This window comes from Myotis daubentonii, chromosome 10, assembly GCF_963259705.1.
Source record: "Myotis daubentonii chromosome 10, mMyoDau2.1, whole genome shotgun sequence".
In the NCBI taxonomy this organism is placed as follows: Eukaryota; Metazoa; Chordata; class Mammalia; order Chiroptera; family Vespertilionidae; genus Myotis; species Myotis daubentonii.
The window spans coordinates 17362263-17386748 of NC_081849.1; the positions used below are offsets into that span (position 1 = coordinate 17362263).

Genomic DNA, 24486 nt, shown 5'->3' on the forward strand with positions numbered 1-24486 from the left:
ATGAACACTTTTTTTTCTCATTTGTCGTGTGCTGTGGAATTTGATTTCTTTACTTTTTTGGCATTCATTCCCTCATTAGACACTGAAAGAGTTTTATCAGGTAAGGCATTATTTCACTGCATTTTCTCTTAGCCAAGAAATAGTTGTAACATGCTAAAATTTTTTTGGATAGACTATTTTGTTTGTTTTGTCTTCATTATATTTTAAGGCCCTTTGTCTGAAAGGACACGTGTGAAAATGTTGCACGTACGATTTCTTTACAGGAAGTGCAGAGCTGTACTGTTGACTTAGGTATCACAGCAGACAGCTCCAATCACCCAGACAACAAGCACAAGAACCGCTACGTGAATATCGTTGCCTGTAAGTATGTCCTTCACTCGGCTCTGACTTGGCTACCATTGTCATTGCTATGCCCTTAAACAATGTCCTCAAGTCTTCTCAGCAGACCTGTGGTCACTGTTACAAAGCCTTTATGGATGGGAATAACACGTGTTATCAGTGGTTCTCAACCTTCTGGCCCTTTAAATACAGTTCCTCATGTTGTGACCCAACCATAAAATTACTTTCGTTGCTACTTCATAACTGTAATGTTGCTACTGTTATGAATCGTAATGTAAATATCTGATACGCAGAATGGTCTTAGGCGACCCCTGTGAAAGGGTCGTTTGGCCGCCAAAGGGGTCACGACCCACAGGTTGAGAATCACTGTGTTAGATAATACAGCACATTGTATCACTCCAGTTTAAATGCATTTTGCCATTAATGACATCTGTTTCTTTTATTTTAAAAAATTTACCTTTATTGTTGAAAGTATTACAGTTGTCCCCTTTTTGCCCCCATTGACCACCCTCCCTACCTCTTCCCCTCCCCAGGCCTTCACAGCACTGTTGTCTGTGTCCATGGGCTGTGCATATATGTATATAAATTCTTTGGTTAATCCCTTCCCGCCCCCCACTTCCCTGTTCCTTTTAAATAAAACAAACTCATTTTAATCCAGCTCTTTCTTCAGGTCCCATTGACTATAAATCTGTTCTTATGGTTTCTGTCATTATTTATATTCCATGGTCCTATTTGCATTTGAGATCTATTTACTATTATGTGAATTTATTAACCAAGTCATATTTTCTTTGGACTTTATTTTTCCTTCCACTCTTTCCTCCCTCTCTTGCCATTCCTCCTGGGGTCTTATAAAGGATTAGTTGGATTCCTTCTTTCCCTTTATTTTCTTAGCTGTGTTTCTCTTTTTCCTCTCAATAGCTTTTCTCCTTAATGCAAGTTTACCTCTTTTTTCTTATGAAATTACCATCTTCTGTGTGTGTTTTTTTTAATTGAAGTATAATTGACATATAGATTATATTAGTTTCAGGTGTACAACATAAAGATGCAACATGTATATATATCACCTCTTGTTTCTATCTCTTCCCTCTGATTTTCTTCTATATTCTCTCCCCTCCATCTCTTTCAATCCATCTTCATCCCCCTTCCTGAATCTCTACTTACATTCTTCCTTATATATTCCGTGTGCTCCCCTAGACCCCTATGAATATGGTATTACGAGCCTGGTTATTTAAATACTGGTTCCAGTCCAGCTTCTGGAGGCCAATGAAACTGCACTTGCCTCCCTTTCGTTATTACATTTTTTTCTAAATAGTTTGCATAGATGCTGCCTGTCTTTCCAGGGGGCTTATACCAATGTTTATATTTTTAGTAAAAAAATGGTTGTCTTCCTCAACTGAAGCAACTGTCTGGCGGCACAAAAAACTCAGCTGCTTCTTGGAGAGGGTGATGTTGTTAAACTATTCCCTCTACCAGCTAAATAGGAAATACCCAACAGGTAACTAAGAAGAAGATGGAGATTAACATTTGTTGAACAACTCCTACATGCCTGACACTGTAAAAACATCATTTTGTTTAGCCTGAGCCGGTTTGGATGGATAGAGTGTCAGCCTGTGGACTGAAGAGTCCCGGGTTCGATTCCATTCAAGGGCACGCACCTTGGTTGCAGACTCCTCCCAGGCCCAGGCCCTGGTCGGGGCGTGTGCAGGAAGCAACCAATCGATGTGTTTCTCTCACATCGATATTTCTCTCTTTCCCTCTCCCTTTCAATGGAAAAATATCCTCAGGTGAGGATTAAACACACACACACACACACACACACACACACACAACATTATTTTGTTTAATTCCTGAAACAATTTGGCAAGATAGGTAATTAACAGTCCTGCTTTAGAGATGGAGAAAAACAACTCAGAAAATTTAGCCAGTAACATCCATCAAAATATATTAGAACAAAAATACAAAAATTGGTGAACCTGGCCTCTCACCGCTCATTCCATTGCCATACATCATTTCTGCTTATATCCCTGCACCTGTGTGAGCAGCTGTCGTCACAGAAGCATTAATATCACTGAATATCTCTATCTTGTCACGGTTTGGTCTGTACGCACTTCTTTACCCTTGAAAAGAATAGTCTGCCCTGGGAACCATGTTTTCTTTCTGTAACATTTTTCTTTCTTATTCTTAGTCCCCCAAATATAGTCTCTCTGTGGAAACGCAGTTCATCCCACACACTTCATTTCAACATGTTTAAATTACCACAGTCCACAGTGTGGAAGTCACCATAGCTTTCATCCCCCTTGATGGACAGGGCAGGGTCCGTGTCTGTTGCTGGGCAACCTGTCTCCCTTTGCAGGAGTTCCTCTGTGAGGTTCTTCCCTTGAGGGAGCTATTTGCTGTAACCATTCACAGACACTTCCTAGGTCCCTTGTGCTTCCTTCTCTACGTTTCTTCCTCCATCCGCCTCATCTTCAGGGCATATTACAGCCATCCTTCCTCAGCTTCCCGAGACCCCCATCACTCTTCTCTCCCTTCAGTGGCTCTTCTCAGTTCACAGCCCAATATCCACCTTTAGACACCAATCTAAGATGTCAAGTTCAGGTTTCAATCTCTGCAAGAATGTTTACCATCCCAAACCAATACAGGTTCTTCCTTCATGCTCCCCCTACTACTCTGCACCTCTCTCAACACCTCAGCCTTCCTTTCTGTGTATATGTCCATTCTCACCTTCTGCATTAGAAAACTTGAAGGCAGAAGCTCTTATTATTTTACTTTAGTAAATTACATTGCATTGATTTTAATTATACTTGACAAATTATTACGTAAATATAAAGAACCTTTATGCTGAAAAGTAGTCCATGCCATAATGAGATTTTTTTTTATTACAGATGACCATAGTAGGGTTAAGCTGGCACAACTTGCTGAAAAAGATGGCAAACTGACTGATTACATCAATGCCAATTATGTTGATGTAAGCATGCTTCAACTGAAATGTTATAGAAATTATATTAGAGTAAGAAGTTATTATACCACTGCACCAAACACATACTAGTATTTAATACATGTTATATGATCGACGATAAGAAACATAAATCAATGGTGAGAGATTCCCTTGTCTAAATGATTTCAGACTGAATAACAACCCAGCTCATATATTTGGTTTATCTTCTAAATGTGTGAGGGATTCAGGCTGGGAATGTATAATCAAGGTAGGATGGATAGATAGATGATAGATAGATAGATATTTAGTGAGGTTTATAACCCCTTCAATATGGGGGGCAGGACCAGTGCTTATTTTGCATGTCCCAGAGCCCCTGGCACAATGCTGTGTAGATAGCAGATGATCAATAAATCCTTACTGAAAAACTTCCAAGGTGGTACTAGCTAAAAGTGATTACTACTAACCAGTTATCAATATAACCTCGGACATCCCTCAGGACACCCAGCTTTGGAGGGCCTGTTAGAGCTCCTCAGGGGCTGCAGACCCCTGACTAACTTACTGGTTTTTCACTGTGGTCAGCGGAATGTCAGTGGAGCTCAGTTATTCTCCTGGCAGTGAGCTCTCAATCCCGCTGCCTTCATTTTGATGCTGCGTGGAACACTGAACTCAAAGAAGTGAGCACCAAATATAAGTATCCAGTGGGTTTGTTGCAGGCACCCACTTCTTGCTTCCAGATGAGACAATAAGTATGTCATATCGAACATGGGGTTGGGAGTCAGAACTACTCGTTTTGAATCCAGGTCTGTGCTGGCCAGCTGTGGGAGCTTGGAAAGCCACTTAACTCCTCTGAGCTCCAGCATCCTCATCTTCCAATGAGGATGATGCTTCCAATTTGCAGATAGCTTATGGATCAGGGTCAATGTTTGTAGAGCATCTTGGCCAGCAGTGGGTGCTCAGTGAAGCATAGTATTAATCATTAGCGTCGCTCAGTTCCACCAAGGAAAGGGTAAGGAGACACCAGAGCTTTCCTAACTGTTGTAAACAATCGAGCCCGAATGCCTGGACCACGTTTCAAGGCAGCACAGTTAAGGACCAGATTTTAAGCAAATACATAGACTTAGAGTAAATATACTTGGATTAAAGGTGCACAGAATGGTGCACCCTCTTTTTCTACAAAAACATGTCGCTAAAGGAGAGTTGCTGTATGTTTTAGTGCTATTAAGTTTATCCAGCTTTGCAGGTTTATTTTTTTATTTCTTTTATAGAAAAAAAAAGTCTTAGATGGTTAAAAATGGCATGCAAATCAGTTAGTAAGAAATGTTTTCATTTATTTCTTCAGGGTTACACCAGACCAAAAGCTTACATTGCTGCCCAAGGCCCCCTGAAATCCACAGCCGAAGATTTCTGGAGAATGATATGGGAGCATAATGTGGAAGTCATTGTCATGATCACAAACCTCGTGGAGAAGGGAAGGGTATGTGTGTAATCCCTTATGGCATCCCCAAAGTAACGACTAGAGGCACTTCAAAGTGCTTTCATGGAGTCAGCTTTAGGAAGCAGCAAAAGGTAGGAGAGCTCATCAGGACTCCTTTCCAGTAAGTATGACAGCTAAAGGAAAACGTAACAGTTTAGGGCAAAAAGTTTCACTATTAATCCAGTCATCTGCTATTGAAATGCATTCTTCATAGTTTGAGGAAGATAAATGGGGCTCATTTAAAAGCAATGTGGAGTGAGTTGATTATAATTCAGAAGAGCTGTATTCCGGTGCTGGCCCTATAGTGACTAGATATATCTGGCCACACCTCCCTCATCTGAAAGGGGGAAGTTTGGGGGATAATTGCAAGTCCCTTTTGCTTCTTTGATCTGCCCCTGGTCTCCTCTTCAGCCAATCTGCAATCGCTTAGAAAGGAAAGAAATATTTAGAAGAGTGAGAGAGTCCATTCCTGTCACAGTCTCAGACCTGTACAGATTTCAGGCGCTGCTCTTGCGTGGCATATTGGATATGGAAAAGCATCTTTATTCTCTTTTGCAGAGAAAATGTGACCAGTACTGGCCTGCGGATGGTAGTGAAGAGTATGGGAACTTTCTGGTCACTCAGAAGAGTGTTCAAATGCTTGCCTATTATACTGTGAGAAATTTTACCCTGAGAAACACAAAGATAAAAAAGGTGAGTCCATAAATGATGGACATTCTCATTTGAGAAACACATCTGGCCCATTTGCAAGTGAGTGGATGGTATAAAGAAGATAGGATAAAAATGTATAATAAAGGCACTAAGCGTTCTTATCACTAGTATAGCCACACCTCAATCCCAAAGTTCCTTCCAAGTCTCTAAATGCCACCCATGGCTTTGGAGCTAGATTGGACATGGTGCTGATGGTTGCAGTGGATTTAATGCACAAACAAAAATTCCTGCCCCTTTCATCACTGCACATCCAGCTAAAAATAGTGGAGCTTAAAGTAAGGGAAGGGGAAAAACAGAACAATGATGTAGTAATCAGAGAGGGAAATAGGAAGGGAGAGAGGGAGGGAAGAAGGGGGAGAGAGAGAAAAGGAGAGAAAGAGAGAGAAGGAGAGAAAGAGAGATATTGAGCTTGAGATTGACTGACTCCAGGGTGGAAATTCAGGCAGTGTCTGTGTTACAGATGTGAGGAGAATTCCTTCCTCTCTCAAAAACCTCAGTCTACTCTTCAGGCCTTCATCTAATTGCCTGAGGCCCACTCATATTTTGGAGCATAATCTGCTTTACTCAAAGTCTACTGATTTAAATGTCAATCACATCTAAAAATATCTTGACAGAAACATCTGGTATGACTTGGTGTTCGACTAAACCACAGGCCACTACAGCCTGGCCAAGCCAACACATAAGATTGTTACAGAGAACCGGAATAAATGAAGCAATGCTCAGAGAGTTTGGAGTCACACTTTATTATTATTACACGTGGGCATAGAGAAAAATGCCTTTCAAATTCTGGGCCAAGCTACAAGCACAACTGCCCTTTTTATGAAAGAGCCAGCCCTATGTGTGCTCAGTGGTAATCTCGCTGGTGGCCTTGAAAACAGCACAGTTCTATCCAATTAAAAATACACCTGGCATGGCATTCAGAGTACAGGCGTATCTAGTCTCTGGCCTACAAGGTCAGACAGCTAAGCTTATCTTCCTCATTATTCAAGCAGGCTAAAGCAGGCTAGAGAGCAAAGTTATTATTTTTTTAGAATAAGAGGCCGTCTAAAAAATAGCAGAGAATTCCAAACAGTAGTTTTACAAAATAGGGGTTAGCCTTCTCAAGATCAACCATCACAAACAACAATGTGCACATTTGCTTCATTACAGGCTGCCCACATCCAGCTGTGAACCCTAAGCTGCTGAAGAGCCCCATGTGTTTTGCGTGTATTCCTGTGATTGCTGTCTGGTCTTTTCCAGGGCTCCCAGAAAGGAAGGCCCAGTGGGCGCGTGGTCACGCAGTACCACTACACGCAGTGGCCCGACATGGGAGTGCCAGAATACTCGCTGCCCGTGCTGACCTTCGTGAGAAAGGCGTCCCAGGCCAAGCGCTACGCCGTGGGTCCTGTGGTTGTCCACTGCAGGTGAGTTTCTAACCCATAGACTTGCTTATGCTAACGACCGGGAAATCTTGAAGTGGTTTTGAAACTGGACAACCAATGAGTCCTGGCTGCCTGTCACTACTTGAGCCAATTCAGCAGAGACAGGGTTGAATCATATGAGTGTTTATTCCAATAATGCCGGCAGAATGGGAGAACAGCAAGTCATCCACAAAAATCTGCTCTGCAGCCCCCCTAAGCCAGCTGCTTATATAGAGCACACACACAAAAAAAGATTACATGGGGAAGTAGGGATTACAGGTATGGGGAAGTGCGTAATTCAGGCTGGGGTGAGACTCCATTGTTTGGGCAGCAAGGCTGTTAATCTTTCCATTCTTGAATGAGAATGGACCACATTCCAAGGTTGACTCCCATGTCCCTGGTGCATACCACTCCCAGCCAGGTCAGAATGTCCTTTCTTAAACCAACCCAAGGCAATCATGGTTAACAGCACATGATTAATACTTCCCATAACCATATTGTTAATGTAAAAACATTCAAACCTGTAAAGAATTTTTGTGCGTTTATGAGAGCCAAACTGTGGACAATTGCCAGGAAGCAGAATCTCAACGGATTGGTATGATGCTCCGGAGAATGGCAGTTCTTCACCTCGTTTTATACATTACAATCAAAGGAGGAGATCTAAGTGGGCTACAGGAAATCCATTGGTGATAGATTAGGGAGGCGGGAGAAAGCAAAGGGGGGAACCTCTGGGACTGGATAAAAAGTAAAATGATAGACAATACCTCTTTTACTTAGGTGGGTGCAGGATAGCTAACAGCAACAATTAACATGATAACAATAATACTGAAGGAACTTGTGGTGTCTGTCCTGGCGCCCAGGGCATTTGGTTGTGCCCCGTGGGGTCCAGAAAAAAGGGAACTTAAAGTTAACCTGACATTTCAAGGATATGTCATCGTAGATGCAAAAAGACAAGAGGCTGAGTTCAGGTAAAGATTGACCTTGTCAGGGAAGACACCGGCATATGACGTGACTATCCACCGAAACTGCTTTTAGTTAAAGTTTAATTTCAGACCATCCTTGTGGTTACTTTAGGCCTTAGAGTTTGCAAGACCACCATGCAGGCCTTCCCTGAGTTGTCAGGTTAGCATGTGGCCCCTTTTGTCCACAGGGCTAGTCCCCAATATTCTATTTTGCCCCTAACAGTTTCATGAGGGGAATGAAATCACATACAGGTTTTCATAAATATTGATCACTAGGTAACGAATATGTCAGACTCCAATTTGATTGCTGAATATTTCAAAGCACCAGGTATTTTTACAATGTTTATTATATCCTATTTGACTGTTGAATTGGGTTTTAACTTATTAACCATGTGAAGCAGATGGAACAATGCTTTGTCCTTAAACATGTATTACAATATGGCATGAGATAAAAATGTTTGAGAAGCAACAATCTATTGTAGAGGGTTTGTTTTGTTTAGTTTTAATCCTCCCCCAAGGACATGCTTAGAGAGAGGCCGGGGAGAGAGAGAGAAACATTGATGTAAAAGAGAAACATCTATCTGTTGCCTCTCATACATGCCCTGCTAGGATCATAGCTACAACACAGGTATGTACCCTGACTGGGGATGGAACTGACAACCTTTTGGTGCACAGGGCAATGCTCAATCAACTGAGCCACACTGGCTGGGCTGTTGAAGAGTTATGATGCCAGGCTTACATTAGAGAAAACAAAGCACACGGAGTGTGAGGAATCTGACGGAATACTTTTAAGTTGTTTTAAAACAGTTTGGACTCTAAAACCCTTTCTCATTTTCCTGAGTTCTCCCTAATATATTCAATTGAATGTGTTATCAATTGATCCTTGCCCAAGTCATTTAATTTCCAAGCCTGGATTGATGCTAGGGGGAAAAAAATGATATAACAGAGAAGGAGGAAACAACATTGGAGGTTTCGGGTGCTATTTTTCAGTTAAAATAAAAGTAGCAGTTAACCACGCCTGAGTGTGGACTCTCCACCAAGCTGTGTGACCACAGAAATCAAATCCATTTCTGTGTGCAGTGTTTTCATCAAAGCAGTGCCCGTGTTCTTATAGAAGCAAGTATTTTCCTGTGCGCTGCAGCTTATCTGACATATTCTAATTACCTATCTCAGGAGTTCTCTTCAGACAAACTTTGAGAGACCTATCTTGAGGTTTTTATCTGTTCGCCTGAAGATAAGCTGAGGGAAACAGGAAGATGCAAGAAAAACAGCTCTGAAGGTCAGGAATTGTTTCTGAGCAAATGGAGAAGGACCAGGGTATTGTGCAGAGCAGGTGCCAATTTTCCTCTCTAGCACTTTCCACTTGTTGGAGCCGCTGAAAGGAATCCCGTCTGTGAATTCTGTCCCTTCAGTAGAGTCTTTGAAGAAGTCAGTAGATAATGACCCTTTAGAAATGACGGAAGTTAAGCTTTATTCTTCACGCTCTCGCTGAAATGATATTTTTCAGCTGCAAGCCGGATCAAATTCTTTTTCCCATTAATGCGGAAATCTTTACAAACATGTCTCCCTGGCAATACGGACCCAGGGACCTTTTCTTTTCAGAATCTGGTGACGCTGGTGCTTTTATTTTTCTCAGATTAATTGTCTATTTATTGCGCTCTGACAAACAATGTTTTCACTGTGCAATATAAAATGAATAATAAATATAATTATTGAAAATAAAAAATCTACAACAGAGCCCTAGCTGATTTGGCTCAATGGATAGCGCGTCAGCCTGCAGACTGAAGGGTCCCGGGTTCAATTCCGGTCAAGGGCACATGTCTGGGTTGTGGGCCGATCCCCAGTGTGGGGCACGCAGGAGACAGATGATCAATGATTCTCTCTTATCACTGATATTTCTATCTATCTCTCCCTCTCTCTTCCTCTCTGAAATCAATAAAAAATATATTTTTTTAAAAAAATCTACAACAGAAATAGATTGTTTTGCAATTTTACTGGTAGCAAAAAAAATTAATGGAAACTTTGTCATTTGAAGCATATGCTTACCAACTACTTCAATTTTGGATAGCTAATTATTTATTATGTGGCTCGTTTGCTCGAGGAAGGAAATTATTTTCATTTACAAGACAGCTCATCGTGACCTATCTTCCAGTTTATCCTGTGCTTGACATTGAAACAGTTTTTCTTTTGTGTTCTTCAGTGCTGGAGTTGGGAGAACAGGCACATATATTGTGCTGGACAGTATGTTGCAGCAAATTCAACATGAAGGCACAGTCAACATATTCGGCTTCTTAAAACACATCCGTTCACAAAGAAACTATTTGGTGCAAACTGAGGTATGAGAAAAGGGATGCTTTTATTTATCTAAGGGTGGGAAACATCCCTAAAATGCTAACGCTGGATAGACAAGTGTTTGTATTGGCAGGCGAGTTAGTCTGGCAGGGTTGCCATATAAAGTACTACAAACCGGCTTAAACAACAGATACGAATTGTCCCATCATTTTGGAAGCTGGAAGTCCAAAATCGCGGTGTTGGCAGGGCCATGCTGCCTCTGAAGCCTCTAGCGGGGGGTCCTTTATTATCTTTTTGAGCTTCTGGTAGCACGTGTGTTCCCGGGATGGAGCAGCCTCAGTCCAACCCCTGCCTTTGTCTTCAGACAGCCCTCTTCCCTCTGTGTCCATGTCCCAATTTTCCTCTTACAAGGACACTAGCCACTGCCTCTGTCTAATTATTTACATGTGCAATGATTCTGTCTACAAGTACGGCCACATTTTGAAGTGCTGGGGGTTAAGGCTGCTTTTGGGGGGACACAGTTCAACCCATAAGAGGTAATTGCATATAATTCATGGAAGGGCCAGATAAATTTTGTATTTTGTGACCAAATGGGAACTACCTTGAAAGTAACACCAGTTACAGAGAAGATTCAGAAAATGAATCTTCCGCTAGCAAAATCCTCAAGTTTTTCCTCCACATAGTCAACGAATGGATTCATTTTTATATTTAAAAAGCATGAATTATGCTCAAGTTCTATCCATTTTTAGGCCCATATTCTTTACACATCTATGACACAGGACAAGTCTGCCTATCTGTGTTGGTTGTCGCTATGTCTAAATAAAAAGGAATGTAAATTGAAAATTATTGATGGCAGCTTGAAAGCGATTGCAAACAGGACAGGTTTTAAACCAAACCAAATTTCATTTCATAAAAGAACTGACATTCTAGTCACATAAGACTAGAGCAGTGGTTCCCAGTGTGGGGCACACACTCCACAGGGGGGCAATTTGATTTTTAAGGGGGGGAGGCTTTCAAGAATGAATTATTAACAGTTAATTTTTTGCATTTCTTATGACTCTAGGGGCCTCATATATAGTATATAAATATATCTTGTGACATATTTATGCATTTCAGTTCTCTATTATGTTTTGAAACTCTATTTGCTATTTTTTCATATCACTTTGTATTATTATTTTTTAACAATTTCTTAGTGATTCTTCCTCAGTACTTCAACTGTCCTTTCGTTTATTTAGTTTTCTCTTTCATGGATGCCATGTTCTTTGGAAGTTTGTTTAGACCAAGTGAATGGCCTTTGACGCTTCCTCCATGTGAATAGGAGTTCACTTTTTGAGTAATAAGAATTATATGTCACGGGGAGGCGGGGGGTGGCATCAGGATTTTAGAGATGCTTAGGTGGGGGGGCACAGCCAAAAAAAGGTTGGGGACCACTGCTCTAGAGAAAAGAGTCCTATTCATAAAAAAGAAGATAACTTTTAAAAACCGTATAAATAATTACACTAAATTACATATGACGGGCTAAAGGGAGAATTAGAGTGAACAGAGGGGAAGACCCATCAGAGGGATAGAGGTCATGGAAGTCCTCATGCAGAATGCGGACGTGGGCCTTGGGTTGACGGCAGGGCAGAGACAAGGCATTGCTGTGCCTCCCCAAATCATCCTGCCTCCTTCCCACAAGAAATGGAGAGGTGAGGGAAGAGAAGAGCTGTGTTCCCCCTCGACGGCCTCTTTCCCTCCCCCTGCCTTCCTGCAGGGCCTGATAAGCAATCTTTTGTGGGTTTCTCTCCACCCGCAGTACAACTCCTTCTGTCTGTCAATGGAAGATACTGCTCTTATACCTAGATCAGCGATTCTCAACCTGTGGGTCACGACCCTTTGGGGGTCGAACAACCCTTTCACAGGGGCTGCCTAAGACCATCGGAAAACACATATATAATTACATATTGTTTTGTGATTAATCACTATGCTTTAATTATGTTCAATTTGTAACAATAAAAATACATCCTGCATATCAGATATTTACATTACGATTCCTAACAGTAGCAAAATTACAGTTATGAAGTAGCAACGAGAATAAATTTATGGTTGGGGGTCACCACAGCATGAGGAACTGTATTAAAGGGTCGCGGCATCAGGAAGGTTGAGAACCACTGCCCTCGATGCCCCTAAGGAAAACCTGAGTAATATTCCCTGCTGCCCCCGCCTTGCCAGGAACAGTACGTCTTCATTCACGATGCGCTGGCGGAGGCCATACTGAGCAAAGAGACTGAGGTGCCAGAGAGTCACATTCACGCCTATGTCAACGCGCTCCTCATTCCAGGGCCGACGGGCAAAACAAAGCTGGAGAAACAATTCAAGGTGAGTCCTCTTGGCAGCGCCTCGGGTCCCGCCACAGAACTGAACGTGCCTGCCTCCCCTCGCTGGAGTGGACAGGGCCGTGGGGATGGGTGGAGAGAGCTGCTGGCACAGTGGCTCCTATTGTTCTCTGCAGCGGGCAGCGAAGCCACGTGGTGCGTTTCAAGGAGAACCTTCCTCTGCAGTGCGAGAAGAAAAAGTTCTCAGAAACCCTAGACTAACTTTCATGAATGCAGACGCGGGCAGGGGGAGGGGGGCACCCAGCCCACCAGGATGAACAGACAGGCCTGACAATACAGACCGCACAAGTGCTCTTCTCACTCTGAAAAAACCAGACCACTCAGCCGCGAGTGCGCTGGCTCGGGCTGTTCGTGCTGCTCTTTGGAACAAGTCTGCCCCACTTGAGGGCCCTGAGCTAGAATAGGCGACACCGCAACAATGGCTTCTGCAACCCCGTTTCTCCCACACGCCCTGTTTCCCCCCCCCCCCCCAGGCCGTGCACCAGGGAGGGGTGTTTCTGTTGTCGTTTAATATTATTCCTCCTGCAGCCCAGCTCTCTGGCTTCCAGAAAGCAGGGAGCAAAGAATTCAGAAAGCAGGTGTTACCCGGCCTGCCAGCTGGGGCCGGGGCTTCCGGAGGAATGGAGGCTGCTGCTGTGCTCCCCGTTATTCCCGTGCTAACCTCTTACTTCCCAGGATCCCCGGAGAAACAGGGCCAAGTTCTGGAGAAGGACAATCTGGGAAGAATTCAGAAGACGTTGGAGAAACTCAGGAGAGTTAGTTAACAAACCTTGAGATTTCAGGTTTTCCCCTCCCTTCTCCCCAGCCTACGACATAGAAGATGTTAGCACTGAGTTGCCTCTGATGTGTGGCCCTCTTAGCACCGTTTGCACTTGGGAGGAGTAAGAGAAAGACGAGGGGTGAATGCTGAACAGAGAACCTGCTGTTGGGAAAACATAACCGTTTCACTCAGTCAAGCTTCTCTGAGGCAGAAAGAAACACTTAAGGAAACATGCCCGGCACGGCTCCCAGAAACAGATAATAAGGAAATACTAAATGTAAACATTAGGTTGTTAGGACTGCTTTTTCTTTAATTAAAAAAAAGAATACATATGTCTTACCCATATTCAGCATTTCACTATGCGCTATCCCTGACACAGTTCTATAAGAGAACTGATTTGGCTTCCACTGGATGACCAGGATCAAATGGAAATATCAACTATGACATCAGACTCCAATGAAAAAGAGAGACATTTGACTCTGTTTCCTGTTAACATCATAACTAGGAAATGCAGGTGTGTGTGTGTGTGTGCTTATTGTCATATAAGGAAAGGTCTTGACTCAGGTTTATCCATAGGAAAATTTCTCTGAAATAAATTGCATGTCTATTTATTCAACAAATATATATCAGACACCTATCACATGTCAGGCTTTTGTGTTTGACACTGATTTTATTTTATTTTTATGAAACTGATTTTAAAATTAATATAGCATAAAGGTCCCAAAACATCCAAACCAGTACTGAAAAATAAGAAATAGAAATGTATTGTACTGCTTATGGAAGACTTATTATGCAGATATAATAATATTTAAAAACAGACAAATAAGCCAGAGGAGCCATGCACATGTGGAAATTGTTATGTGATTAATACGACATTCCAAATTAGTAAGGTAAGGATGAACTAATCAGTAAATGATATTAGAACAATTCCTATGTGGAAACAAATAAATTTAGGCCCCTACCACACCTCAAACACTACAGTTATTCAGGATGGATTTTAAGTACCTCAAGGTGAACGCTAACTATTATAACTATTAGAGCAGTGGTTCTCAACCTTGGCTGCACATTAGAATCACATGGGAATCTTTTTTAAATCCTGATTTTTGGGCCTCATCCTCCAGAAATTCTGTTTCTTTGTTACTAATGTTGTGGCCTCACCCCATAACAAAGAAACAGAATTTCCAGAGGATGAGGCCCATAAATCAGGAGTTTAAAAAGATTCCCAGGTGATTCTAATGTGCAGCCAAGGTTGAAAACCACTGTATGAGAGGGACATACCTTTCAAGGGTTCAGGGTGGAGAAGGGATTTTTAAATAAAAACATAATTCACAAAAATCTTAAGGGAAAACTGAATACATTGGGTGTAAATGTCTATGTGATTAAAGAGAACAAAGATATTTGCAACTTTTTAAACAGACTATAGGCTTACCTTCAAGATATCAAAAACCCCTACAAATCAATAACTGACAGTGAAGTAGAAATATGAAACTACAGTCCTCAAAGAAGAAATCTAAATGGCTGATGAACATTAAAGTACTCCATCTCACAATAATTAAGGAAGTGCAAATCAAAACCATGATACAGCACTTTTTTATATATCAAAACTTAAGCACTGGACACCCTAGTTGGTTTGGCTCAGTGAATAGAGTGTCAGCCTGCGGACTGATGAGTCCCTGGTTTGATTCCAGTCAAGGGCACATGCTTGGGTTGCAGGCTCAATCCCCAGTGAGGGGCATGCAGGAGGAAGCTGATCAATGATTCTCTCTCATTATTGATATTTCTATCTCTCCCTTTCCCTTCCTCTCTGAAATCAATAAAAAAATATTTTTTTAAAAAAAGACTTAAACACTGGTGACTCCTAATTCTCTGTAGAAATCCTCACATGTGTGAACATTCAGAGATATAGAAGGGATATTCATTGCTACAAATTTTGACATAGCAAAACATTGGAAATGACCTGAACATTCAGTAATTGGGGAATAGATAAATAGCAAGTAGATTATTCATGTGATAGAGTATTAAAAGAATGAATAAAATCCAACTATACCCATATATATTTACACACACACACACACACACACACACACAGTATGCAGCTTGTCTCCCAGCTGCACGAGATTTAAGTAGAGGAAATGGAGAGTGCACACCCACCCAGGAAGCCATGGGGCAGGTCTTCCGATGCTGCAAGTCACCTAGGAAGCTAGCGTTCTCTGCTTCTTCCACTTCCCTGGTGTAAAACACAGATGTGCCACAGAGTTCCCTAAAACAAGTTTAGTTCAAGGAATTCTTGGGAAAAAAGTCAGATTTGTTTATATTCAGTATCCTACCTTGGTTGGGCTGTGTATGTATAGGAGTGTGTGTGTGTGTGTGTGTGTGTGTGTGCGTGTGTGTGTGCGCGCGCGTGCGCGCGTGCATGTGCGTGTATTTGAGTGACTTTAATAAAATAAAAAATAACCTGTATTTTCCTTCACTCCCATTTTCAGCTCCTGAGTCAGTCAAATATACAGCAGAGTGACTATTCCACAGCCCTAAAGCAATGCAACAGGGAAAAGAACAGAACTTCTTCCATTATTCCTGGTAGGATATGTTGAATCTTGGAAAAAAAACAAAACTTTGTTTGGTTTAGAATACAAACCCTGTAAGTAATTTGACAATATTTGTACATTTTAGGGCAAAAGCAATACACTCAGGTTTTTCCTAATTATGTACCTTTTAAAAAGGACTCTCAAACCCTGAAGTGTCATCTAAAACTGCAAAATACATGGTAACGTGAGCTTCAAGGTCACAGACGCTCAGCTTGAGACATGCAGCTCTGTTTTGCCATGTGGGGCTGAAAGGGAAGGTGTAGCATGGGGGGCACAGTTGTTTACCCAGAATGCTTTGTGTTGCAGTGGAAAGATCACGGGTTGGCATTTCGTCCCTGAGCGGGGAAGGCACAGACTACATCAACGCCTCCTATATCATGGTAAGTCAGAGAAGTCGCTGGGGAGACCGCCTGCCAGTTTGTGTTACCAGAACCAAAACCAGAGTGAGCTGCCTGAAGCAGTAGCTGGGAACATGGGCAGCAGCCCAGGTGGACAGAAGTCAGTTCTGATGACGGCAGGCCCACCACCCGCAGTAGAGATAGAAGACAGCATTCCCTGATGCTTTAATGTAGGCTGGGACTGGGAAAACCTGCAAGTAAGTAGGTGCAGGGAGCAAACACCATTAGGGCTGATGAAGAGACACAAAACATGTGCTCATCCATCAGAGGGCCTCTGGACACCAAAGTGCCCTGTTGCCAGAGGTGTGAAATTTGCACGCTGTCGCTGGGACTTGTGGGAAATGAGAAATGTAACTCTTCTCTAGATTTCCACCCTATATGGTGAAGGAGACACGGTTCATAAGTCATTTTGATAAGTCTGCTCCTAGAGCTGGTGGCTGTGTGAACTTGGGCATCTGCGTAATCATCTGTAAAGTGGGGATCGCATTTTCGCGTAGTACCGCTGGGAGGAATAACCCACTTAAGGGGAAGGAAATGCTTAATGCTATACCTGGCATAGAGCAGTGCCCCCTAAACACTGACTGGAGTAATCACATTGTTATTTATAAACACGATCTGAAAATGAAGAGACTGCCATAAACCTACGAATGTTTTCTGAATATTTAAAGTCATAGGTCAAGGTTTTATCTACCTTCTTTCTGATTGTGTAGGGTTATTATCAGAGCAACGAATTTATCATCACTCAGCATCCCCTTCTCCACACCATCAAAGATTTCTGGAGGATGATATGGGACCATAACGCCCAGCTGGTGGTTATGCTTCCTGATGGTCAAAACATGGTAAGGCCCTCTGGCTGCTTTTAGTATTTTCCTTGAGGGAGAACTATCAGCTCACAACAGCCGGAAGTCCAGCAAACAAACCGGTCATGTTTTCAACTAATAAAGTAATGTCCCTGGAGTTGCACCTTGACTATTACTGGGCCTGGTTTGGTTATGCAATCAGATCTGAAATTGTTGAATGACAGTTTTAAATAAGGGTAGGTTGAATTTAATTGAAATTTAAGTATTTTGTGACACAGTTTAAGAAAATTACAATCACAATCATGAATGAAGTCAGTCCATATGCTTCTACTGTATATATTTTTTAAAAACTTTGTAAGATATTTGGAGATTCCCTCAGTTTGAGGCTAGCCATAGAAGACAATTTGGAATAAAGTGAACTCCCAGTATCCGAAGGACTTTTTAGTATCAGAAAATCATGGATGCCCTATGCTACTATTCATATATATTTGGAGAAACCCCAAAATAAAATCTAAATAATATCTCATTTAGCCTTTGCATATATACCTTGAGATTCATTTCTTGTCCATAAAGTTATACTGACCATTCCAACTGATGCTGTAAATTGCTGGGCTCTTAAAATCACTTGCCTTTCATCTACTAAGTTATCAATTATAGAAGCAACAGCTAATCTTTGTTATTGATAAACTAAGGAAACAATAAAGCAATAATTTGTGTTCTTAAGTTTTATTCTGCAGGTCAATCTGGTTTATAAGACACAAGATTTTAAGAGTAAATTTTGCAGTTCAAAGAAAGACGTGTTGAATTGTCTATGGCAACCAGTTAACTTCATTTCACAGCCTGCTTAATTAAGGAATTTTATTAAAATCTAGCATTTTCTTTGGTTTTTAATCCTCCAGGCAGAAGATGAATTTGTTTATTGGCCAAATAAAGATGAGCCTATAAATTGTGAAAGCTTTAAGGTCACTCTTATGGCTGAAGAACACAAATGTCTGTCAAATGAAGAAAAACTTTTAATTCAAGATTTTATCTTAGAAGCTACACAGGTATGGAAATAACCTAAATGACAAACTTTTCATCTTAAGCACATTTAAATATATGCTCTTTAAGGATCTTTTCCAGCAATAAAAAGAAGGAAACCGATTTCTTACAAATTGAGACAGATTACCTAAATAGTAACTTTTACTTTACTTGTCACTTTCATTTTCAAAATCTTGTAGAATCATTAAATACTTAATTATCACTAAATGACAGGGTTCCTGACTTCTACACACACAGGAAAACAACGATTTCTCTTTTACTTCAGGACAGTTGCCGATAGAACTTAAGGTGAAAGTAAACAAAGTAAAAAAAGTTGAATCAATCCTTATTCTCATGTGTTAACTTAACCTTGAATTATCTTAAGTAAAATGGAAAACATATTACCTAGTAAACTAACGCATTGCTCCAGGAATATATGAGCTGATAAGTGAAGAAGTGCTTTGAAAATGTGCAGTGAACTAGAATTGTTTTACTAAATTAAATATATATATATGATTTATTTCAGAAAGGAAGGGAGAGGAAGAGGGAGATAGAAACATCAATGACGAGAGAGAATCATTGATGAGCTGTCTCCTGCACACCCACTACTGGAGATTGAGCCCGCAACCCGGGCATGTGCCCTGACCGGGAATCAAACCGTGACCTCCTGGTTTATACTAATAGGTCGACCTATGCTGAACCACTGAGCCATGCCGGCCACGCTCTTGTTACTTTTATAAGGAAATCATCTGGTGCCTTTTTAAAAAATCCATTTTTACCTTGAAAAATCATCTTTTTACCCTTTCTCCTAAATGTTTTATAGCTCCACCTGAAACTGACATTTTGTATTATGTTTTGTGAGGCAAGGTCCAATTTCCTTATTTTCCATGTGGATAACCATTGTCCCAGCATACTTAGTGATCAGCAATACCAGCTCAGTCATAAATCAGATTTCTCTCGTGTATGTATGGGCTTGTTTCTTGGATCTCTATGTATTATATTGGTCTCTTTGTTCATGCCTCCGCCAAAACTATAGGGTCTTATTCATTCTTATAGGATATAAGACTTTGTGATAGTTTCCTATATTGACTATCTTCTTCAGTTGTATCTTGGATATTTTGGACTTTTGCACTCCCATAGAAAATATTGGTTCTGCTGCTTCTTTAATTTATTTTTTTATTATTCTTTAAAATATATTTTTATTGATTTCAGAGAGGAAGGGAGAGGGAAAGATAGAAACATCAATAATGAGAATCATTGATCAGCTGCCTCCTGCACACCCCCTACTGGAAATTCAGTCCGCAACTCTGGGCATATGCCCTTGATCAGAACCGAACCTGGGACCCTTCAGTCAGCAGGCCAACACTCTATCCACTGAACCACACAGGCTGGGCACCTGCTGCTTGTTTTTAAATGTAACATTTGATTGCGTACACTTCAGGAGCCGGGAGGTCTGAGGTGTAAGGGATTTAAAGTCACACAGGCTGCTTGGTCACTTAAGCAAGAATCAGAACTGGGACCAGGTTGAAACCAAACACCACCCTCCTTGCCAGCGTCTTCCCCAGTGTCCTGCTGTCTCTTTTCCCCTTAGTTAAACCTGAGTGATACAGGCACTGAAAAAGTCTACGATATTTTTTAAATAAATTTTAACACTGAAGGTTTCTTTTTGTAAGTTTAAATTTAGCATTGCAGACACATCTTTTGCACATACTTTCATGGTTTGATTGGCATAATCCCACAAATAAGGTTTATCGTTAGAATAAGAAAGAGATGCATCTATATGTGACCAGCGTGGCCTCACAGCAACGTCTCTCTTCTGTGAAGGACAGGCTGACACTGCTGCTACTCGCTTGTGCGTGCTGTTGGCTTTCATCACCTTCCTGTGATTTCTGATTTTCCTCACTTATTCTACTCAGTAACCCATCTGATTCTTTTAAATACATGATTTTTTCTTTCTTGTTATAGGATGATTATGTGCTGGAAGTGAGGCATTTTCAGTGTCCCAAGTGGCCAAATCCAGATAGCCCCATTAGTAAAACTTTTGAACTTCTAAGTCTTATCAAAGAAGAAGCTGCCAGCAGGGATGGGCCCATGATTGTCCACGATGAGTAAGTTCCACACTGGAAATCAAGTTGTACCTTAGCATCCCCTTGGTGTACACGGATTTCTGCTGTCTTTGTACTCACCTAATGCTTTGGGCCAATCTAGTGATTCACTGTGGGTGGATTATCTGCTTCTTACAAGGTGAACACGGAATTTTTTTTCACTTCCCTTGGAGCTCCCCTTGAAGGCAGGATATGGGTGTGTGATCACAAAAATGCACTCTTGCAATGGATGCCAAGAGCCTTTTGTGTGAAGGTCCAGATTGATTGATTCGTTTATAGTTAATCCTCGCCCAAGGATATTTTTCCATTGATTTTTAGAGAGAGTGGAAGGGAGAGAGAGAGACACACACAGAGAAACATCAATGTGAGAGAGACACATTGATTGGTTGCCTCCCATGCATGCCCTGACCAGGGCTAGGGATAGCAAGCAACCGAGGTACGTGCCCTTGACTGGAATCAAACCTGAGACTCTTCAGTCCATGGGCCAACACTCCATCCACTGAGCCAAACTGGCTAGGGCTGATGACTCGTTTTAGCATTTGAATTTTTACAGGTGCTAATCAGAGACATTTCTCAGCCATGAACTTTCTTGGAATAGGAGTAAAAATATATATTTTTATTTACCAGAAACAGAGATCTTTATCCAATAGGTCTTTCCAGGTTTTTGCTATAAGCAAATTAAAAAAAAAATGTGTGTGCTGGAATTATATACATGTTTTATGTAATGCATATTATAACCTTAGAGCATTTTTATTTATTGCCAGCTCCTTGTATAAGCAAATCTTAATCCTCTGTAAAGTATCTCATTACTAAGATCATGAGCACTTGTTGAGTGTTCTATAAACCATAAACCACGGTTTTATGTACAATAAAGAGAAGCAATTCATTAGAAATCTCAGTGTTCTTAGGGCAAAGTTGTCAAGAGTACATACTCTGTGAGTCCCAAATATAAAAGCCCGATGAATCTGAATGGAGTCTGTCCCTCTCCTTTGCTTCAAGGCACGGAGGAGTGACAGCAGGAACTTTCTGTGCTCTGGCAACCCTTATGCACCAACTAGAAAAAGAAAATTCCGTGGATGTCTACCAGGTAGCCAAGATGATTAATCTGATGAGGCCAGGAGTCTTTGCTGACATCGTAAGTAACAAAGCAATGAAGCAATCTTCTCACTGCTACTACTTACTTCCTAGAGGCTGCCAGCGTCATTTTATCCTACATCAAAAAAGGCCACATTGACAGCATTAGATGTAGTTTTCAGCCTGAATTACAAGTTATTCTGTCTCCAATCCATATAACTGGAACTATAAATAAGAAACATTTACATTTTTTCTTCTAGAAAATTTATGGCTAAAAATTTTAAATCACATGTGTGCTTTTTTTTTTTTACAAGATTTATTGTAATTCTGCAAAATATCCCCAGTAGAAGCACCAACATTCTGACTTGTCCAACAAAATAAATGGCTATGTTTCCAGAGTTCAAGTTCTGCCTAGCTCAGAGAACCGTCAGAAGACACACCCAAAAGTCTTAAACTTTTGAAGTTTTCACTTTTCTTTCAAGTGAAATTTAATTTCTGAAGTTAACAAACGGCTAATTCTTGGATACTTTTAAAAAGAAAGAGAGGCTCAGATGATCAAAACAGAGATACAGCACATCTGGAGAAGCTGGTTTCGACACTGAAATAATTTGGAAGTTTCTATTGTAGAAATATGGGCTGAAAAGACGATAGGGAACTTAGTTCAAGTGGCCCAATGGGAGAAGCTTATGTGGTCTGTGCATGTATAAGGGACTTAGAAAAGGTCTATTGTTTGAGCTACAGCCCAAACCCACTGGCCAAAGGCAAGGTTACCCCTGCACACTTGCACCTCAGAGGAGCCCCTATTAAACATCGCATTCAGATCCGTTGGGTTGTGTCAAGCTGGTCCTGTAGGGAATTGCTTTCCAGAGGTTGTCCTTTCACCCATTTTGAGGATGCCTTCAATGGGGCACCAGTTCCCATGTGGTCCTAAGGATGGTTTGCTATGATGTTAGTCCCCAGCTCACTTTCTCTGCAGTGGCCTTCCCCTACCCCCCACAACCACACCAGCATCTGTAAGGGGAAAGCTACCTATTCTACTGTGTCTCTACTCTGAAACCGCAGCAGGGCACATGCTCGCCCACCTTTGGTAAAGCAGGGATAGGCGCGGTCAGGTGGGGAGAGTGTGAAGAATACTGGATAAGTGGATCTTGGGAAAGGCCTGCATTCTGCATGGGTGTCTCAGCTGACTGACGTGCAGTCCTGCCCCCTAATAGACAAACCCAATGGTTTCCATAACAACTAGAGAACGGAGAATGAGCACCTTATTTGGGAGTGGGTTACAGGTGCCCATGCCAGGGAGCTACACACAAGTTGACCAGTCACTGACGGAGTCCTGTCACATCGCCTTCTCGGTGACTCCATGAAGTAAATGAATAAGGACGGAGTGCTTACCATAAGCCAATGTGTGTGGACCAATTTTCTAGGACAATGAATATTAGCTAATTAAAAAGTTTTTTTTTTATATTCTCACCCGAGGATATTTTTCCATTGATTTTTAGAGAGAGTGGAAGAGAGAGAGAAAAAGAGAAACATCGATGTGAGATAAACACATCAATTGGTTGCCTCCTGCACATGCCCCAGCGAGGGCCCAGACCTGGGAGGGGCCTGCAACCGAAGTACGTGCTCTTGACCAGAATTGAACCTGGGGCTCTTCGGTCCGCAGGCCGATGCTCTATCCACTGAGTCAAACTGGCTAGGGCCGTGGTCGGCAAACTGCGGCTCTCGAGCCACATGTGGCTCTTTGGCCCCTTGAGTGTGGCTCTTCCTAATTAAGTTAATGACAATGTACCTACCTATATAGTTTAAGTTTAAAAAATTTGGCTCTCAAAAGAAATTTCAATCATTGTACTGTTGCTATTTGGCTCTGTTGATTAATGAGTTTGCCGACCACTGGGCTAGGGCAATTAAAAAGCTATTCTAAATGTCATCAGAAGAAGACATTCATATAGACTGTGTGCCTTTGCTGAGTATCACAGAGCCCCTAACACAGAGCTCTTCCATGGACAGTGCCCAAGTTCACTAAAAGTATTCCTTCCGTTTACAGGTGGATGTCTTCACTGAGCTTCTGTTTGTAACTCCCATTCTCTGTTCCCTAGGAGCAGTATCAGTTTCTCTACAAAGCAGTCCTCAGCCTTGTGAGCACGAGGCAGGAAGAGAATCCATCCACCTCTCTGGACAGTAACGGCGCAGCCTTGCCCGATGGAAATATAGCCGAGAGCTTAGAGTCTTTAGTTTAGCACAGAGAGGGGTGACGAAACTCCCTATCTCAAATTAGACTGGAAAATCCGTTTTTCTGTTCCCTGTTTTCTTTTCCATCACCTGACAGTAACTTTCATGACATAGGATTCTGCTGCCAAATTTATATTATTAACAATGTGTGCCTTTTTTGCAGAACTTCTTGTAATTCACTTATTGAGCTTAAACTAAAATGATTGAATTTTACAGTATTTCTAAGAATGGAATTAGGGTGTTTTTTGTATTGATTTTAACAGAAATTTTCAATTTATAGATATTAGGAATTCCAAACTACAGAAAACATGTTGTTTTAGTGTCAAATTTTTAGCTGTATTTGTAGCAATCAACAGGTTTGCTGGAAATGTAACTTTTAATACAGTAGACTGTAAATAAAATGCTCTGCTCCTTATGGTATTCAACATTTTACAACTGCAGTATTCACCTAAAGTACAAAATAATCTTCTACTTACTGTAAATACTGCTCTAGTGTCTCCATGGACCAAATTTATATTTATAATCGTAGATTTTTATATTTTAATACTGAGTCGGTTTTCTAGTTCTGTGTCATTGCTTAGTTTAATGATATAGTTCCTTGTCTGGTCTTGCTTTATAAGTCTCCTGATATTGTTCCATGTTATCTCAGTGGTTAACTCTGTTTTAGCATGTAATTTTAACTTTTATGGAAAATAGAAATACATTTGTTTTGAAAGAATATGTTTTTATGAAAATAACACCTTACCCAACATTGTTCAAATGGTTTATTGAAGGGATTGCAAAAATAAATATAAGTATTGCCATCAACTTGCATTTGCCTGTGGAGTGTTGTGCCAGAGCCTGTGTGACTGCGGATGGTGGGCAGGGTCCTGCTGAGATGATGGAAGTGAAAAAGGTGGATCTGGTGGAACTGTGATTCCAAACTGCACTGAGGCACACAGGGACTTCACAGAATTTCCCATGTTTGAGGACAACACAGTAACATGTACTGACACTGCACAACTACTAACCTGAAATTATGTGG

General features: G+C 41.3%; 1 protein-coding gene across 4 annotated transcripts in view; it reads left to right on the plus strand.

The window, feature by feature from the left end:
- The window catches only part of PTPRZ1 (protein tyrosine phosphatase receptor type Z1), a 178420-nt gene extending 154151 nt beyond the window's left edge, over positions 1 to 24269 (plus strand). For 2 of the 4 annotated variants that reach the window (XM_059711665.1, XM_059711667.1), the window contains exons 16-30: positions 80 to 100; positions 264 to 360; positions 3225 to 3307; positions 4617 to 4751; positions 5310 to 5444; positions 6702 to 6865; positions 10025 to 10160; positions 12328 to 12474; positions 15735 to 15828; positions 16143 to 16216; positions 16945 to 17073; positions 17934 to 18080; positions 20020 to 20162; positions 21159 to 21294; positions 23330 to 24269. In XM_059711665.1, the coding sequence (XP_059567648.1) occupies positions 80 to 100; positions 264 to 360; positions 3225 to 3307; positions 4617 to 4751; positions 5310 to 5444; positions 6702 to 6865; positions 10025 to 10160; positions 12328 to 12474; positions 15735 to 15828; positions 16143 to 16216; positions 16945 to 17073; positions 17934 to 18080; positions 20020 to 20162; positions 21159 to 21294; positions 23330 to 23470 (1782 nt within the window). In that variant the 3' untranslated portion in view covers positions 23471 to 24269. The remainder of the gene's footprint in view (positions 1 to 79; positions 101 to 263; positions 361 to 3224; positions 3308 to 4616; positions 4752 to 5309; positions 5445 to 6701; positions 6866 to 10024; positions 10161 to 12327; positions 12475 to 15734; positions 15829 to 16142; positions 16217 to 16944; positions 17074 to 17933; positions 18081 to 20019; positions 20163 to 21158; positions 21295 to 23329) is intronic. The other 2 variants (XM_059711666.1, XM_059711668.1) reach the window with 1 other exon arrangement.
- Positions 24270 to 24486: the final 217 nt, after the last annotated feature.